General features: G+C 38.0%; 1 protein-coding gene across 1 annotated transcript in view; it reads left to right on the top strand.

Moving 5' to 3' along the window:
• Positions 1–19,516, top strand: part of LOC135718794 (signal-induced proliferation-associated 1 like 2) — an 84,677-nt gene that overhangs the window by 50,647 nt on the left and 14,514 nt on the right. The window contains exons 10-15 of the mRNA XM_065241041.2: positions 4,816–5,040; positions 6,554–6,691; positions 7,778–7,857; positions 8,131–8,237; positions 9,971–10,383; positions 17,635–17,862. Of these exons, the coding sequence (XP_065097113.1) occupies positions 4,816–5,040; positions 6,554–6,691; positions 7,778–7,857; positions 8,131–8,237; positions 9,971–10,383; positions 17,635–17,862 (1,191 nt within the window). The remainder of the gene's footprint in view (positions 1–4,815; positions 5,041–6,553; positions 6,692–7,777; positions 7,858–8,130; positions 8,238–9,970; positions 10,384–17,634; positions 17,863–19,516) is intronic.

Below are 19,516 nucleotides of genomic sequence, written 5' to 3' on the forward strand. Positions count from 1 at the left end.
GGTTTATAGACAGATGGGCTGTACCAGTTTCTCTTCTGAGGTCACCTCCTGAGGAGAAGATTAATCCTCTCGTCATAATCTGTGAATGATATGACTATAGACCACTCATGGTTTGCTGAGCCACTGTGAAAACCACTTACAGAAACAGGCCTACAATCGTATGTGTCCCAGTTGAACTTCATCGAACATGAGCGTCATGTTCTGTTTGTTCATTCCAGAAGATCCAAGGGCTTAGTGAAAACATCTGAGGGCAGAGATTAAAGTGAACTGTCAATAACTGGATTGACTTGTATCTAGCCCTGTAAGGCATCATGCCAGAGATCTCGAGCACTCAGTGCCCTTTGTAAACAAGAACGTCTAGGATCGCTTGCACTGAATGATTTAAAGTGTATCTCAGGACAAGTCGTTTCTAGAAGGCTGTATTTAACAGAAACATGCCTGGACAAGTCAGGGTTGTATTTAGTTACTCTGCTGATATTGCACCGGTGCAAATAGTTTTGCAATAATATTTCAGTTGAAGGTCAGTAAACAATAGCTTCAGTGAGTGTTTGTTTAAATCATGTGACTTGTCAGGCAAAGGTGTGCTATTACTTTCTTAAATGATCTGTCTTGAGATTGATCAAACAAGTGAAAGCGATATCACCAAACAGCAGTGAACAATGGACCCAAGCTTTAAATCAGAGCCATAAAATCCGTTTTTAAAGTCCCCCTGTGGTGAAAATCAAGTTTTTAATTTTGTTTAAATGTCATGTGGTGTTTTAAAAATGTTTTAAGACAAACCATATGCAAATTCATTGTTCAACATCATTGCTGAGTAGGGGAGAGCGCGGCACAACCTAACGCTTTTGGCTTTTGGCTCAATCATTCAAAAAATATTTGAGTTTGATTAATTATATTTTTACACAAGCAACACACACATCTCTACTACAAATGAACATTTGAAGTTTGTTTCTAGTACTTACCATTCTTGGACAATTACACCAAACATGACAGAAGTGCAAACGTTACAACTTACCCCATAGGTGGGGTTAATTGTAACAGGCAGGTGGTTAGTTGTAACACTTGCTAAAAATTAAGTTTGCAGGAAAATATTTACTATATATAATATTACTATTTGTGACCCGTCACGGAAACCAGGGACTCAAGTCGGCAGCACAAGTTTCGAGAAAATGAGAAACAAAGTTTTTTTTTCGAAATTTGTGATTTTCGTTTTATTGCAGAATCTGTTAGTTAAGATCACGAAGAAGCCTCTCCATGTTTGAGATAGCAGTTTTTGTATATTTAAAAGCGTACATTTTGCGGTTAAAATAGGCTTGTTTTTCCGGAGATTCTAGCGTGCAGCGGGGGGCGTCATTGTCTGTGTGTATATTTACATACTGTATAAGCTTGTGTTTTCGCCTCCGTCCCCAAAGGGAACAGCGTGACTACTAAATAAGGATAGTTCGCCCAAAAATGAAAATAATGTAATTAATGACTCACCCTTATGTCGTTCTAAAATAGCAGAATTACGACTTTATTCAGCATTGTCTTCTCTTCCGGCTCGAGCGTGAAGTCACGTGACTGTAGTGACGCGCTGCCCTGTTCCTCAGACATGTTTGCTAAGTTTTTTTTTTTTTTCAAACTTATAGCCTGCGTCTCCTTAGACTGTAAAGCTTGGGCGCACAAAACAAAAGAAAAATAAAAGAAGCTGGGGCGGAACAAATAACAGTCAGCCGCATCGTACGTCAGCCGCGTCACTGACTTTATGCGGCGCCGCAGTCGGATGACGTCAAAGTACCGCGAGAGCACTTCAAGAAATCTTACGGAGTAGTTTAATTTCGACTCGCTCTCGCGGTACTTTGACGTCATCTGTATGTCAGTTCTTGCAGCGCAGCATGAGTCCAAACACACAGAAGTTACACAGATATAGTTGTATTCTTCATATAATTGGCTACATGTTTTGTCTATCAATATTTTCCATGAAGTCATTGGCTGATGGAGGAACGAGCGAGCCATTGGTAACCTCTCTAAAGGATGTCACGTTTTCGACGGCGCTGTTTGGATGATCTATTATACTACTTCCCTAATTTAAATACAAACTTTGAAGGCGGGTTCATGTGTTTAACGGGGTGTAAGCTCATATACCCTTACATGTTACGATTTAAATAGTCTTCAGATTATATATTATATTGTATTACCAGACATTCATGCGAAATCTGATGTAAACAATCTATATTTCACGGATTATACGCATTTGTGGACAAATAATGGTCATTGGATAATCTGAAACAGACTGGATTCGACTTGTGATCCCCACAAAGGTAAAAGAGTCATGTTTATTTTTGCGGGTTGTCATTTGTTCATAAAATACTACATATGATGCTAGAACATCTCAAAAAGGGTTTTACAGGGGGCATGGCTTAGCTAAATGAGATGTAAATGAGCCCTATTGTCTCCCCCAGCTGAAAAGAAGAGTCCCTTTCGTCTCGATTTTCTCGGTTTGAGTATTTCTGAGTTCCTATATTCAAATGGCCACAACTTCTCCAAATCTTATCAGATTTCCATGTGTTACACATCGTTGGAAAGCTTAGAAACTGCACTTTCAGAATCTGTGAATAACTCAAAATGCCCAGATCCGACTTGTGTCCCTACTTTCCGTGACTGGTCACATTTTGTCTATATACTTGAAGTGGATATTTTTTATATATCTGTCTATAACAGACAGGTATCCACACTGTATTCATTCATCCAGCCCTTTTCTAACAATAGTTCAATTATAAATGGATACAAATGTCTAAATATGTGAGAAAAAGCAGCACAATTATGACAAAAAAAAATTGTTTTATATGTGACCCAGTCTGTGAAAAACAAATGATGAAAAAATTTACTTGCATGCCAACAAAACACTCTTTCATTAATAACTCAATGGAAAAATATTATATCTTCCAAAAATTTTCGGGAGACCGTCTTTCGACAGCATGAAAACATTACGGGAAAAAAAATTGCTTAACCCTGTGCAACAATGTAAATGGTCCGTGTTACAACTAACCCCACGTTAGTTTTTGCCCAGCGCACCCCTACTTTCTCCATAAAATTTGAGTTTTCCAAAGACATATCATTCCCGCTGTTTGAAATCGCCTTTGTTTCCTACGTCACAAACATGTAACCAATCACATCAACACAGTTGAACGACTGAATCAGTACTTCGAGCCATAGATATTTTGGATGGATGCTGCATAGACTCGCCACTGAAACGATTGCAGCACAACATCTATTTCTGTGATGCTCACACGTAACTTGTTAACATCAGCGCTAAAAATTAGTTCACGTATGCATTGTGTAAAACTTCACGTATGCACTGCTGAATGTAGCATCTATTTACATATATATCTATGGTCCAAGGTGGTGCTAAATCGTATACTAAATAGGCAAGCGTGTAGGGTAACATTCAAACTGTTTTAAAGCATAAAGAAATTACTGTCAGAAGGAAAAGTTTTACATATGCGATTATGATTCTTAAAGTTTAAACTACAAGTTCTCTGAAAGCGTATGCACACTTCGTATTGCTGTGGTTTTTAGTAGGATATTTTTTCACTTGTAGGGATTTTGTTAGTAGTTCTCAGTTACATGAATTCATGTGTGAGAGTCTAGGAGTGTGATATTCTTCATACAAGTATTTTTTAAGTACTGTATCTTATTGTGAAGTCTGTGAGATGCTCACTGAAGAGCTCTCATCTCCTCCAGCTCTTTATTCGAGAAGATCACCAGAGGTTCTTGTTTCGGAAGTGCATGCGTGCTTGTGTGCTTGAGGCAGAGAGGATCAGATTGGAAACACATCATTAACCATCAATGAATCCCACCGACGTGGGCCGGCCTTGTGTTCGATTTATGTCGGTTCTTTTGGTTTCTTTCTTGTTATCTCACTCTCTCGCTCTCTCACACACATTCACAACATGTATGTGCATAATTACTGCAAAATGTCATACATCATTTGTCTGATACAATTTGTCAACTCATTTGCGGATGTCTTTTCTCTTCTCTTGCCAAACAGCCCGGCAGTGATTTATAATCAAATTAATGCAGCCAATTTTACTTTAATATTCAGTATCAAGGGATGACATTGCAAATTGCTAGCTTAAAAAAGTAAAATTAATAGCATGTTTCACGATTTTAAATATCTTTATAATGTATATGAGCTCGGAAGCATGAAGACCGCAATGTCGCTGCCGGGGGTCTTTGACCTGTAATTTGTCTGCCGTGAAAATCTTCATTCTTTCGGAAGGAACATTCTGCCCCCCAATGCTTTTTTTAACCTCCCAGCCATTTCAAGGCTAATTAACTATATAGAAACGCAGTCGCTTATGTAACTGAAAATCTGGTTTATCTATAATAGTGATGTGATTACTCACCAGAGGCGGTTTAAAACAGACCTTTCGATAATTAAATATGTTGTTGGGTAGTTAATTACAACGCAAGTTTTATCTAAATGCAGATAAACAGGTTGGTGCTCGATAAACACAAACCCACATTATGGTTGCTAGTCTATGTATATGGGATCATTTGGTTATGTCTAATCAACCAGCCACCACATTTTAAAAACCAGCTTGACCACCTGGATCGAGTTACATTGCGTTTGTTTTTGTCACATGGGTAGACAAGCTATTTTTCCCACTACACAGCTTTTTTACATCAGGGATGATTTTTTTATCTAACCATTAAAACACCATGCAGGTAGAAATGTTGTTTTATGGCTTTAGATGGAGAATGGCAGTTTTGCAAACAACCTGGCTAGTTAATGGCTAGTAATGGACATTTTCTCTTCTCTGTGTCCTGCAGAGGTGCTTCAGAGATGTATCGCGTCCCCATCATGGAGTACAAGACGCTTGGTACTGGGCCTGGTTGGCATCGGATGACTCATGTTCCCCAGGCACTGCCGCTTTCTCGTGTTTCTCCCACTCAGGGTCCAGATCGACCCTCCCCGAGCCAACAGATGTTCCACTACGCCCAGGCTGCCATCTCACGCAGCACCTCTTTCGATAAGAAGTACCAGGATGGCTCCAGGTAAGAGACTATTATATGCAAAATATCAGCTAGACCAGCATATCCCTCTTGATCCTGATCCAGGCTGATTTATTCTGGTCAAGTAACTTAGGATAAACAGCTCCCCTGTCCTAAATATGTGGTTGATGATCTTACCAGGTTTTTTTGACGCTCTTGGGATGCTCTTTTAAATCATAGGCTGCCTTAAAGCATAGCATCTGCTCTCTCAAACATATTATGATGACAATGGATGAGTGTAGTACATCATGACCTCTTACTCTTGTGTGAAAGAGAGATACTGCATGTTGAAAGATATGTGGGAAGTGTGTTGAAGTTCACACAGAGGTGATTCCCATAGAGCGGATTAATTTGGCTTGTGTAATTGATCCCTTTATTGCATTGATCTGTATTACAGTGGTGGGTCGTGCTTGCTTAGCTGTCTGTGTGCTTCCATGTGCACATGCTTGGCTGTATGTGTTTCAATGCATTGATCTCATTATAAAGATGTCAATACTATCTCTAGGCTTAGTAAAGATTTTCTTTATATTGAGCAGAATAGGTCCTCATCAGTCAGATTTACGTGTGATTGATCAGAAAATCTATTTGTATGGACAGTTAAAGCAAACACATCTATTTTATTAGCTTTGATCTGACGGGAAGCCTGGGAACTTTTGCCGTAAACAAAACTAAACCTCGACCGGAGGCTTTGTATGGAACGCCAAAGAGATCCGAAAGTACAGTGTTTTTCGTGAGTGTCGTCCATTGTTAGGTGGTGTTTGCCAGCCAATGTGAATGTGTCAGGACAGGTAACGAAAGCAACACCTGGTTTTCATCTGCGCTGAGCTGCAGATGAGTGTGAACAGCACAGCAGCAGGAACTATACGAAATAATGATTCATACCAGTAATTATCCTGACACATCTCGGCTGACATATACTGTACAGTACATTTGTCTGGAAGGGGAAATCCAAAAGAGTGCACATAGACACCATTAAGAATGACACGTCACCCTAAGGATTAGAAAAAAACTGAAAACTGCACAATGTCCGAATCTGGCGTGTCATTTGATTAGTTTTCGGATTTCTCAGGAGACGCCTTTCATGGTAAACTAATTGGAAACTTGATTTTCCTGCGCTGCAAAATTGTGAGCCTATAAAATTGGGAGATAGCACATCGTCTTTTGTACTTGAGTCACTGTGTGTTGCATACTAGTCTCTTCACTTTGTCTGAAACACACACACCTTTGTGGCCTCCTAACCCAGCTTGTCGTCTCCTCCCCTGCTGCGTGGGGATCCATGTTGCACATCAATTCCTTCTGTATTTCCCTTATCCCCCACCTCTCTGGAGCCCACATACGCGCCGAGCCCTAGAGACTCGGACCCTGCTATGAATAGTATTCGCTCCCTCATATTTTTTGACAGTGTTTCCTCCCTCTGGGCGGTAATATGAATGAGCATCGCTCTGGTCGTTGTTTCGGGTTTGGCTGGAGCCTCTCTTTGATTAATGAGCTTCTTCCTTTTGTTTGCTTATTTCAGGGTATTGCAGGACTTCGAGATGGTTCAGAGTCCGTCTGGAAATCCTGGCCAGCATTACTGCAGCTCTCCCAGTAACCAGTCGACCTCCAGTGACCCGGGGCCCTGCGGCACATGGGCCCAGAAAGCCAGTTATGATGGGTAATGAGATTCTCCTCGCAGCAGCGGCCGTGTAGCTCAGACGCCAACGTGCCTTGCAGGTTCAGAGACATAGGCTAATCATAAGAGATTCGCAGGGTTCCCACGGGTCCTTGAAATCCTTAAAAGTTTGTGAGTCTGGGGGAAATAATTCAAGGCCCTGGGAAGTAGTTAAAAATATACATATATAGATACAGGTCATTGAAGGAGCTTGAATCTATTTTATGCAAGAAGTTTTCTGGAAAAATCCACTTTATTCCCTGTGTAGTGTAGGATAATATCATAAAAATTCTAGACTTTTTAAGCACACGTGCTAAACTGTTCGCTTTAAATGCTTATATCTTCTGTATGCGAACGTTGATTCATACCAAAATGCTTTTTGCATAGTTGTGTTTGACACATGAAAACGTCTCGGGTTACGTATGTATCTGTTTTTCCTTTAGAAGGGAACAAGACGCTGCGTCTCCCTTGCCATAATTCCTGCGTCCCTGTAATGCTGTCTTTGGCAATATTTCAGATAGCGATATACTTCCTGCTCCCGCGTCACTCTGTTTTTGTCGTTAAGCCTCATCATTGGTTAAATTTGATTTGATTCAGACGCACATACCTCTGGAGGCGTCCCCAAAGTGTCACCACAGTGACGCAGCACGAGTTCCCTTGAAAGGGAACTTTAACGATGTATCTTAAAAGGTAACTGGATGTAACCTTGCTCTCACTTGAAATGTGTCCGCACATTTAGTCCTTGAATTTGAAGGTATTGGATCTGGAAAGTCCTTGAAAGGTCATTTAATTTGAAGTTAACTAAGGTGTGGAAACCCTGGATTTGGGGCAAATCTTTAGTGAATACAGAATTAGGTGCAATAGAGAAGTAAAATGATACTGGAGTGTTGTTCTGGCTCCTGTTTTCTGTCACCTTTGGTATGAGATTGTGTTTCATGACCAGTTTTGTGATGATCAGCTGTTCATTCACAGACAGAATAGTGGAGTCACCCCAACCCAACAATGCAGGATTGTTTAACACCTTCCTAACTACTCAGAATTGTTGAATTGATGCCAGTGACCTTTCTACAACCAAACACTTTTTCATAGATCACAGTCACCTGCTCTTCAAGACCAGCCAGAAGAAAAGGAAGACCGAGAACCCAAGCTGGAGAGAGCACGGTCTGCTGGTACAGAATAACTCTGTTTTTGTTTACACCTCACACTGTCAAAAAAAAATGTATGAAATATTTAAAGAATTTATATTAGTACTTCAGAGGTACATATTAGTATCTTAAAGTACTGCCCCAGTGACAGCTGGGGTGCATATTTTGTCAGTGCAGATGTCCTATTGAACGTAAACGCCTAACCCACTTCATTTGAATGAATTGCTTGTGCCCTTGTGTTTTACTGACTTAACCAAATGCATTGATGTCCTATAACATCACGCCTATGATTTCCAGGGTCGCCTTGTGTTCCAGAGGCAAAGTGGCACATCCCGTCCACCAAGATCCTTAACAAAGGTCTTTCCAGACAAGGTGCGAAAGACTCACCTGGTAAAATCCACAGAGTAAGTTGATGTGATCTCTTTCTACATGCTTTATTATTAATTGATAGATTTTCAAAGGTCAGACTCTGATCGTTTCTAGGTCAGTCTGTAATGGAAACAAAGCAACCAAATGAAATTTTTGCAATTGTTAACTCACCCTTATTTTGTTTCAAACCTGCATGGTTTTCTTTCATCCATGGAAGACAACAGGAGACATTAAAAAGAATGTAAATGAATGACAGCTTTAGTCTCCATTCACTGTCATTCTATGGAAGAAAGAGCAGCAACATTCTTCAAAATGTTTCTTTTGTGTTTCAAAGTCAGACATGTCTGGAACGACATGAGGGTGAGAAACAACAACAGAATTTTATTTTTAAGTGAGCTATCATGGCTTTACAGACTGACCAGGAAACTAACACCGTCATACTGTACTTGAACCGCAGCATATGTTATATGCTTGCATGCATGTGCGTGCAACTGTTTACATGTTTATATGTGGCTGATGACTGCAATGACCTTATTAGTCAGGAACGTGTAGTTGGCAATGTTGCAAACGTGCCACATTTTACTTGGGGTGGGTTGTCTAAGAGAGAGGTTACGGGTGTGGTGCAAAGAGGGGTTGACATCTATGGCAGATGGCCCATGGTGCCACATCTAGACATGTTAACCCTGTAGGAATTGACGTAAGAATGAGGAAGACGGTCTCGGTTACAGAATGACATGCTGATGGGCCATGAACTCGGTGATAGCGAGAGCGTTTCAGCATTAGGAACTTGTGTAAAAATCAACCTGATATATCTAAGCAAGAAAAGGTCACCTTGCTCGTTGTGCTTGTAGGCTGATGTTGATGCAAAGATGTGATGTGATGGGTCATGTTTATCTAATGTTACTAACTTTTCCAGTAAACTGGTTGTTTTGTTACTCTGAACTCACAGGTTTTTGTGATGGTTTATCGACAATCCTTGCTTAAAGGAACAATATGTAGGTTTGTGGCCAAAACTGGTATTGCAATCACAAAACTTGTGGCTAAAACAGGTACTGCAATCACACAACTAGTGGCCAATACACAAAATGACAACATAAACATCAGTTGAGGGCTGCAACTCCACTTTTTAAATGAAAATATCCTGGCCGGACAACTGTTGTGAGTGATATAAGTATTTGAAATGAAAATGATTTCCTAATGTCTAGTGACATATCAGGGCCATTTTATGATTAATTGATATACATTTCTTACATACTGTTCCTTTAAGCCTGAGGCTTTTATCCAGCTAGGAATGGGGGGCGCTAGCAGACCTTCCAAAACAAGCCATGCATTAAAGTTTAAAAATCATCCACTTTCCATTTATTTGAAGGGGCTTAAATTTAGACGATGCAATTTAACAGAATAATCAATTATTCATTTTCCATGAGATTGGTTACAGTAGGTGCTAATGGTGCAGCTGGTTCATCTGTCTGTGGCTGTTTTTGCTAAATGGATAAATGCACGTCGATGCTTCGTGGCTCCAGCTGTATTTTGACCATAAACGATAATGTTTTATTTTGATGAAATCATTTGCCTACCTTTTATTTAAAAAATATAAAGTTTGCTCAGAAAGCAGTGTGTAATGTTTCTCGAATGTGACCTTAATAAAAGTCAAGTTTTAAATGTTTTTCTCCGTATAAAGGCTCTTCATCACAAATGAAAAGTCTATTATCATGTACAGTATACTGTATATATGTCACCATTATAACCAATCAACTGTAATTTTCAGACGCGTGAGAAGAGCTGTCACAGTCATTGCTCCAGTCACTCCAGTAACAACACCCTCTCCAGCAACGCTTCCAGCGGCAGCGACGACAAACATTTCGGCTCTGGAGACCCAATGGATCCCGAGTCTCTTGGCCTTACCTACATAAAAGGGGCGTCCACGGACAGTGGAATAGATACGGCGCCCTGCATGCCCCCTCCTGCACCTCCCTTGCCGCTGAGTGGCGTGGGACCATCACGGATGGTCATGAGGGTTGATACGGGACTCCCATGGACTCTGGAGTACCCAGAGGAGGGTGAGACGGAAGAGGAAAGGGCAAAGATGTTTCTGTCTCAGGGGTACGTTCCTGCTACGCCCACCGGACACACCACCGATGGCAGCACAGGAGATCTGAGTGAGATATCCTCGCTTTCTAGGTAAGAGAGATGAAGTGAGAGATGGAGAGCAAAAGCATGTTAAGGATTAGAAGAAATTTGGATATTTATATTTCGATTTTTTTAATTGCAGATGTTTTAACCCTTTTAAGTCCCCAAGCCACTTTTATGTTGCATATGTACTGGTGTGTTGGTTTTATCTAGTACAAATCAGCAAGTTTCTGTTTTATAGGTGAAAAGTTGCCAACCTTCAGTGCTATTGTTCAGCTTAAATACAAACATATAGTGATAGATGTGTGTTTCATCCTTTGAATGGTTTCTTAAAATAATCCACATTGCTAATCATAGTTAGCCCAGCGATAGATTACATTAGACAATAAGCCTTGACAAAATTCCCCAAACCACCCGAAAGTAATTCATATGTTGTCTAGGAAATATCCAAAACCTGGTTCAAATCGCGAGAGTTAATTTACAATTGACAGTTCCGAACCACCTTCTGCATCCATGTTTAACAAATCCCTCCTAAAACGTGCTAGGTTACGCTTGTCAACATTGCGTCCGCGGCTCTTTTTGCCTCTAGTTAAGCCCCGCACACCCGGGGACGTTGCAATGTTTACAAACTTTTAAGGGGTCTATACATAAATTCACAAAATGTAACACTAAAGTAGTGATGTAAGCAGTTGGCCACATCCAGTGAAATGAATGGGTCTATATGGGCCTCTGCTGGTCAAAATGATTTATTTCCTAAACTGTAATTCTTTTATGTTTTCTAACCAGCAGATAGCCAAATTCAACACATAACATCTAGATATATATCTAAAAACAATTTAAATTAAATTTAGATTATAATTTATGTGAATTTTTCATAAAAATGTGATATTTTACACACAAGCTAATGGTCTAGTTTAGGAATTTAGTGGTATACAGGTACAAAAGTACTTCATATCTACCAAAACACTAGCCTGGTTAGCCAGACCTACACTCTTAAAAAAAATGGTTCTATATCGGACCAGAAATGGTTCTATCACTCGCTTCATATATGGAACCCCCAAATGGTTCAATTTAGAACCACTTTAATGGGTTCATTAAAATGAACCCCAAATGGTTCTTTGAATCAAAGTTAGATGGTTCTATTTAGAACCATTAAAGGTTCTTTATTATTATGAGTAATTTATTATTTATAAGAAATTATAACCAAACCAGAAAATTATAAAAGTTTACTATTTATTAATTGTATTATACAGAAATATAAATCTATAAAAATTACTTAAAATCACATCTCTTTATTCTTTATTAGACAGCAAAACTTTAGTTTACATTTAAAATGTCTCATTTCATTCAACCATTTAGTTATTTAATTATTTCCATTAAGCATTTTCACTTTTTAATAAACATACATACGCTTATATATTATAAATAAATAAATAAATAAATTATATATATATATATATATATATATATATATATATATATATATATATATATATATATATATATATATATATATATATATATATATATATATATATATATATATATATATATATTAGTATTATATCTCACAATCTAAAATGACAGATACCCAGTTAACATTACAATTAGATCAAGTAAAAAGTTGTACAAGTAAGGGATAATGTATTGGCAGCATGTCATCACAGAAAAAAGCCCCAACAGTTTCTTCAGGACAAATGTAACGAACACATTTAATCATTTGTAAATTTAATGTCGGATATGTAATTAATAGACATTGATATTTAATTTTTGTGTAATATAAAACTGTACCTGTCAAAATGATTTGCAGCATTGGAGTTTTTAGTTTTGAGCAGTAGTAGAATGTCACGACTGGCCAATCAGAATCTAGCATTTTAGAGAACCGTGTAATAAGAAATGGTTAATGTAACACATAAGATCAACACAAAGTTGCACAAACAGTCAATATATGATCAACATGAGTTATCACCTTAGCATGACAAATAACTACACAGATTTCTTATAGAAAGAGATTCCGTTCTTGGGAGTTTGTAAACAACAGTCTTCAAAAACACCCACACTGATGTGCACTGCTTAGTAAAATTAATGTCCAAAACATAAAAAAAGTTTAAAACATGTCAACATCACCAAGGAGGGTGTATTGCTGGAGTGACTGTCTGTCAAAAACAAAGAAGGCTTGATGGCAGAGATCGCCATCTACCAATCCAAGGACAAATGGGAATGGTTTTGTCACATCAGCCTCTCAGAAGAATGCAACCATGTTGGTCCCAACCTGTTGAAAACAGACAAAACACTTGTTAGAATGCAGGCAAAGACTGTAAATGCATGATGCAGCATTATTATACAAAACCAAACAATTCATATTTCATACACACAAATGTAGTATCTAGTTTAATTGTAATGAAATGTATAAATTTCTGTTTTATTTCAATAACCTTACAATATACTCTTTGTTCATGCCAATAACTCAGATTCACAGTAATTTCAGATTCTGCCACGTCACTTTACCTGGCAGTAAGCCCAATTTTTTAGATTTTGCAACAACCTGCATACTTGCCCTTATTACTTAATATAGCCAACACTTTATTAGCATATATTATGTAATGAATACATGGCTGATCATTAACGTTTGTCCCTAAAGTTAATGTTTTGGATGTGCGAGTGAAAGACAATTTTTCTTGTCCGAGTTTTAACTCTATTCGTACTTGTAAACATGTCTTCTTGCTAGTTCATAAACAAAATATTAAATGTTTTAGGTTGCTTGCAAAGCAAAGTGTGCAATACTTCCATTACTTACATAGACTTAAGATTTTCTTCCCACTTTTGTAGACAGGAGATGGAATATCATCATGGGGTTCTGTAGAGATAAATGTTTAGGTTAAATTAGTAACTTTATTGTCATAATACACAGCAAACAACTATTGTATTCCCAAGTGTACCTGGAGGTGATTTGTTGATGCTCCTGGTTCTTGGCTGGGAAGTGCAGGATTCTGTCTGGAAAATGCAGTGCCCAAGTTTCAAATAGCTTTTCGGCATGGTCAGGAAATAACACAGAGAAGTCTGGTGAACTCTGAAAATGACAAATCATGCATTCATTTTCAATAAAACTTTAATGTAAATTTATGCGATAATGAATGCTATATGGGCTAGCTTGTCAGTGAACTACGGCATGTAGTTAACGGTGCTTCACCTGTTTTCAGATGATGGCAATTCACTACTAATCACAGAACCAGCTTTAACGATTAGATAGGCTTGACAATTTTATACAATTAAAGAGATAGTTGGGCCAAAAATGATATTAAACCCATGAATTACTCACCTCCAAGCCGTCCAAGATGCATATGTCCATCATTTTTCAGACTAACACATTTTCAGTTATTTTAGAAAATGTTTTAGATCTTTCAGTTAATCAAATGTAAAGTTATGGGGTCCACTCTTTCAAGTCCAAAAATATTTGCATCCATCCTTCACAAAATAAATCCATATGGCTCCACGATAATAAACAAAGGCCTTCTGAGGGTAATCCGTGCAGTGTTGTTGTAGAAATATAACAAAAATAACTAGCTTCTGCTAATGGCGCCATCTTGGTCGCGTCCGCATTTAAGATGAGAGCTGTCCTGAATACAGAGGAGTCTTGGATGGCAGTATTACCGGAAGCTAGTTATTTTTGTTTATAAAGTTTAAATATAGATATTTCTACAACAAAACGGCGCGGATTACCCTCAGAAGACCTTTGTTTATCATCATGGAGCCGTTTGGATTTCTTTTGTGAAGGATGGATGCACATTTTTTTGGACGTGAAGGAGTGGACCCCGTAACTTTACATTTGATTAACTGAAAGATCTAAGACATTTTCTAAAATATCTCAAAATGTGTTCGTCAAAAAAATGATGGACATATGCATCTCGAATGGCTTGGGGGTGAGTAAATCATGAATTTAATATAATTTTTGGGTGAACTATTCCTTTAATCGTGCAACCTTACATACCACTTTTGAAAATGACATACTCACAGCAAAATAAGCAGGGATTCTTAATAAAGAAATGCTTTGATATGCCTCATTGTAATATCAACATATCACTTTAAATAATAAAAAACAAGTGCATTTTCATGTTACCTGTAAATAACTTTGTAAAAGCTGGTATCAGAACCTCAAAGTTACATTGTTTTAGCTTCTCCAGGAAAAAAATATCCATCTTTTATCCATCAGGGTCTGTGGAAAAGAGCCAAAACTGTGATTTAAGTGGGCATCATCAAAAACATTTGAAAAAGATAAAAATGTCTGTAACTTACACAGACCAAATGAGAGTTCACAATATGTGACCCTGTCTGTGAACTCAAGGCTAAAGTTTCATGATCTAAACATGATATTAAAAGCATCAGTTTGATTTCAACTTTTACAACAAACGATTAGTTATTTAAAACGTACACGTTTCTTCCTCATATTAACGTTATCTGTTTTAAACTGAATTTCTAAACCATTAGAATACGTTACATTGTAACGTTTCTAAAATTATTAAAACAAGCCATGTTTTAGACATATTTCATAAAACGTTTGATCAAACGAAATATTTAAATCATTTAAAAGCAAGCATAAACATCGTTTAGATTTACTGGGCATTACAGACTAGCCAACGGAAGCTAATAAAACTAGTTTAATAACAGTTATGTCATGTGAACCATAATTTTGCATACTTTTGCATTCAGAAATAGTTTAAATGATTAAAAACAATGATACAAACCTTTTCCTTCAAATAAATCAAAGATAAGTCGACGAAAAACCGTTCATGAATCCTGAGGTGAATTAGTAAACTCCCGATTCAGGTATCGTTGCAGTGAGAGGCACTGACGCGTCTGTGTGGGGGAAGGGATGAGTTCTCTCTGGGGAAGAACAACACTGACACCCGGTGGTCATGCCGGTAACATTCCGACTTTGTGTAATTAAACTTTAAAATTGGCATTCACTTTACAAACCGACTGCAAATTTGAACATTATACATATATATTCTCGCCTGAACTTATGTTTAAAATACATTTTGTGGACTAGAGAAAGTAATATTGAGAAACAGCTATGTATCTATTAAGCTGGCTCTGCTTCAAAATTACCCAACATATAACCCAACAAGTTGGGTTACACAAAAACTACCCAACACTGATAAAACAACCAAACAAAATAACCCAACTTTTAGAGTGTACTTACCTTAGGGTACCAACAAGCAGAAATGCCGGTCCGGAGTCCGAACTCCTCAGTTTGAAAAAAAACCTGTCAGGTCTGGAGGCTCATCTTCGCTTATGGTGCAACGCATATATACGCCACCAGAGGGCACTTTTGCGATTATTTGTATTTAATGCCCCTTCAGGTTAAATTAAACATTGACAATATAGAATGTACAAAATAAAGAAAACACCTGGTTATTCACCAAAAACGCAAACTGCACTGTAAGTTTCATGCTAATGTACAAACTTGCATAAAAAAGCTCACAGGAAATAAATCATACAATAAATATGAATAGCCTATTTGTTGACTCTCTCTTTATTTGACCACAGCCTATTGACACAAAAAGGTTTGTGAATGAGTTGTGTAGGTTTGTAAATGAGTTGTGTAGGTCTGTAATTATTGTGTAATCTTTAGTTTACACTTCAGTCACAAACGTGAATTATAGAACCATTTTAATAAAATAGGTTCTTTGCCCTCCAAGGGCTCTATATGGAACCCTTTTTTTGGTAAAAGGTTCTATTGGCCAAGTAAAGAACCCCATGGTTCTATATAGAACCTCAAAGAACCTTTTTTTTTTAGAGTGTACATCAAGATGTAAGGTCTGGCAACTCTTCACACAAACGGCTCAATGCAAGGGGCGGGATATAAGGTTGTCCCTCAAAATGCCTCTGCACGCAATAGGATAGCGCTATGACCAATCAGAGCAACGAAGAACGAAGTTTTCAAGTAGGAACCGTCGCAGCTCTGTCGTCATCATGTTAAGCCCGCCCCACAGACGCTACACACGATGTGATTGGCCTGACCAAATTTTGGTTTTTGGAGCTGTTAAGTGTATTGTGAGTGCCTAGACTAAACCCTGGCAGCAAATATATTTTGCGGCCGCTAGGGTGCGTCTAGATTTCTAGGCTACCAAAACACAGCATTAATGTATAGATGGAAAGTAAACAAAAAATGATATATTATTTGTATCATAAAAATGTATATATTTTTTGTAATTACTCTTTCAATTTCTTGGGTCATTTCGACCCCCACGGAACGCTAATGTTACAGGGGAATCCAGGGTTTATCATAGTGTGCCTACTTAGCACATCAAAAAGCTTGTTCAGATGGATTTTTTGCTTATTGCATCGTGAATGTTGCATTTTCAGACCCATTTGTGTCAGGTTAAAAACAGTCAGAATTTTAAAGGTGTGTCTCAATCCCCCTGTGTTTTGTTCCATGCCATTGCACTCAGTTTTGAATACTAGAATGCATCTGATGTAAATGCATCACATTGGGGTCCAAAACCCATGTCTGGCCCAATTATGCTCGTCTTCCTTAAGGCTGATTATTCATCTTGTGTTTTTTATTCAATTTTGGCAGTACGTAGCTTTCCACATCTTAAAGATAGCCTTGCTTTTTCAGTTTAGAAACTCGCATAGCAAAAACACGTTGAGTTCCAAATATAATCAAGAGAATGGATGAGTATTATTTCTGACAACTTTTGATTCACTTGCCTAAAGCCAAAACAATGGGAGCCTTATAAAAGCTTATTTGATTTTTGTTTTGGCCCGTGATGTTCAGAAGATGATCAAACAGCATTTCTTATCTGTGATGAACTGCTTCAGTCAGAGTTAGGATTTAGTTTCAGAAAAAACTTTTGAGTAAAATATTTAGAATTATTGTTACTGAATACAGATGGATGCAGATGGAGAACTTGCTAAGGTTAAAAAAGCCCATCATTTAATTTAGTAAAGCTGAGGCAAGAGACACAAGCAGCCAAAACAGCACATCATCAACCCAAAGCATTTTCCACTGCCATTCCTGCTCTGTAGGGTGAGCCAACAACATAATAGGGGCTAGTTGGAAGTTCAGAAGGCTTTGCATGGAGACATCTTTGCTGTTGTTGATGTTGTTTCAGCTGTGTGTTGACTCTTCTTATGTTCTTGCCTTGAGCATTTGTAGTGCCTGCTATGGTAGGCATCATATTACACCAAGATGAACTGCTTGAGCCTACTTTTCATGACCCATTCAAGATGAATCAGTTTCTAAATTGGATGTTCGTTTTGTGTTGGTAACACAATGATTCTCTATTGTTTTCCCAGTGGTTCTCGTCATTCTGGAAGCCCATCTGAACGCTGTTCTAAGAACTCCGGCTCCATTGACCCCTCAAAGATCTACATTATCTCTCCCACTGACGCGACTCAAGGGGGAGGGCGGGAAAAACACTCACACAGCTGTCAGTCACAAGGTGAAAAGTATTTGGCTGGCTGGAAGAAAGGAGTCAACGACCACTTCCTAGAGGAGGAAGAGGGGCCAGCAAGACAATTTAGGTAAAAAACACTACTATAAAGGAAACATCTTTACCATACATTTGAACATAGAAAGTATCTGCAGTTCCATTAAAGATTACGCAAAATCTTTTGTCAACAACAAACGATTGCAAAATGATAGCGTTTCCAATAACCAATATTATGCGACTAAAACATAATTCTGTTCTCTCTGGAAAAGCCGTTTTGGGTGTGTCCTTTTAAATGCAAATGAGCTGATCTCTGCACCAAATGGCAGTGACGTGGTTGGATAGTGCAGATTAAGGGGCGGTATTATCCCATTCTGACATCACAGGGGGAGCCAAATTTCAATTACCTATTTTTTCAAATGCTTGCAGAGAATGGTTTACCAAATCTAAGTTACTGGGTTTATCTTTTTTCACATTTTCTATGTTGATAGAAGCACTAGTGACCCAATTATACTTAAACATGGAAAAAGACAGATTTTCATGATATGTCCCCTTTAAATAATGATCATGTGACTTTTACGCAAATTAGGTGACCTGTAAAGGCAAAAAAAACCTTACCATTGCAATTTTGCAATATATTCCTTGAACTGCCTGAAAAACATCTCACTTTAGCGTAAAAACTTTTTGTGATATTTCGCAGTTTATACGAAGTTGCTGTGATTCCATTTTCAATTCGCTATTTTAATTTGTAGGTTTTTTAAGGGGAATGGAAACGCAGCTATTGTCAGTTTGTAGCAAGATTGGTGTTATAGTTGAAATTTTTAAATTGCTTTATTCTGTAACACGTTGTTTTACAAGCAGTAGTCATAAATTTGACTAATACATTAGCATAGCATTAACACTTAGAAATAGGGCTGTAACGATTAATCGTGCAAATGCGCGTTTTCTCAATTAATGAATTTAAATGAATTACGGTGAAATGCTGCCACATCCAAAAGCCAGGGGGCGCTCTCGTGCAGAAACTCCAATTGTGCCACAGAAGAAGTAGCATTACGGACGCTATTCCAGAAAATGTCTAGAAGGATATTTATATCGCCGTTCTTCAGATTGTTTCAGGTATTTTCATGATAATAAAGAATTTTTTTGAATGATTTTGTTTAACGATTTTGTTTTCTAAATGCATGTTATAAAAGACTATGATTTTAGATTGATAGGACTTCTTACTGACCAAAACACCATAGTACACTCACAAGCTGCGCATGAAACAAAAGGTGCGTTCCATTCGACAGGGTCCCTACGGAGTGTTCACTGCTCCCTACTCCCTGTGCACGGTACATCAGTTGAAGTGGACTTCACGGACAATAACCGCTCATTGGGAACGGCCTGCAAACGTCATCAAAGAAAGTCAACGACGGGGTCGCGCAGATTGATATAACATAAATATACATAGGACTACAATCATATTTTAATTTTTATTTACTATTACATTTAAAATATGTACACTATACAATAAAAAAAATCTACGTAATGAAAAACGTATGTTTATTATATACTTTAATTGACTATTGCTGCTATTACTTGACTATTAACAGAATTGAAGCCTTGCTGTAACTGTCATGCAAATATGAAAGTAAACTTTTATTTGGTTAACAAAGTGTATATATGTGTTTTTAAACGATTGTCATATAATTGCATAGCGGTCTGACCGTTCTGACTGGTGATCACGTGATGCGCGCATTGACAGTTGG

This window comes from Paramisgurnus dabryanus, chromosome 14 (assembly GCF_030506205.2).
Source record: "Paramisgurnus dabryanus chromosome 14, PD_genome_1.1, whole genome shotgun sequence".
Lineage (NCBI taxonomy): Eukaryota > Metazoa > Chordata > Actinopteri > Cypriniformes > Cobitidae > Paramisgurnus > Paramisgurnus dabryanus.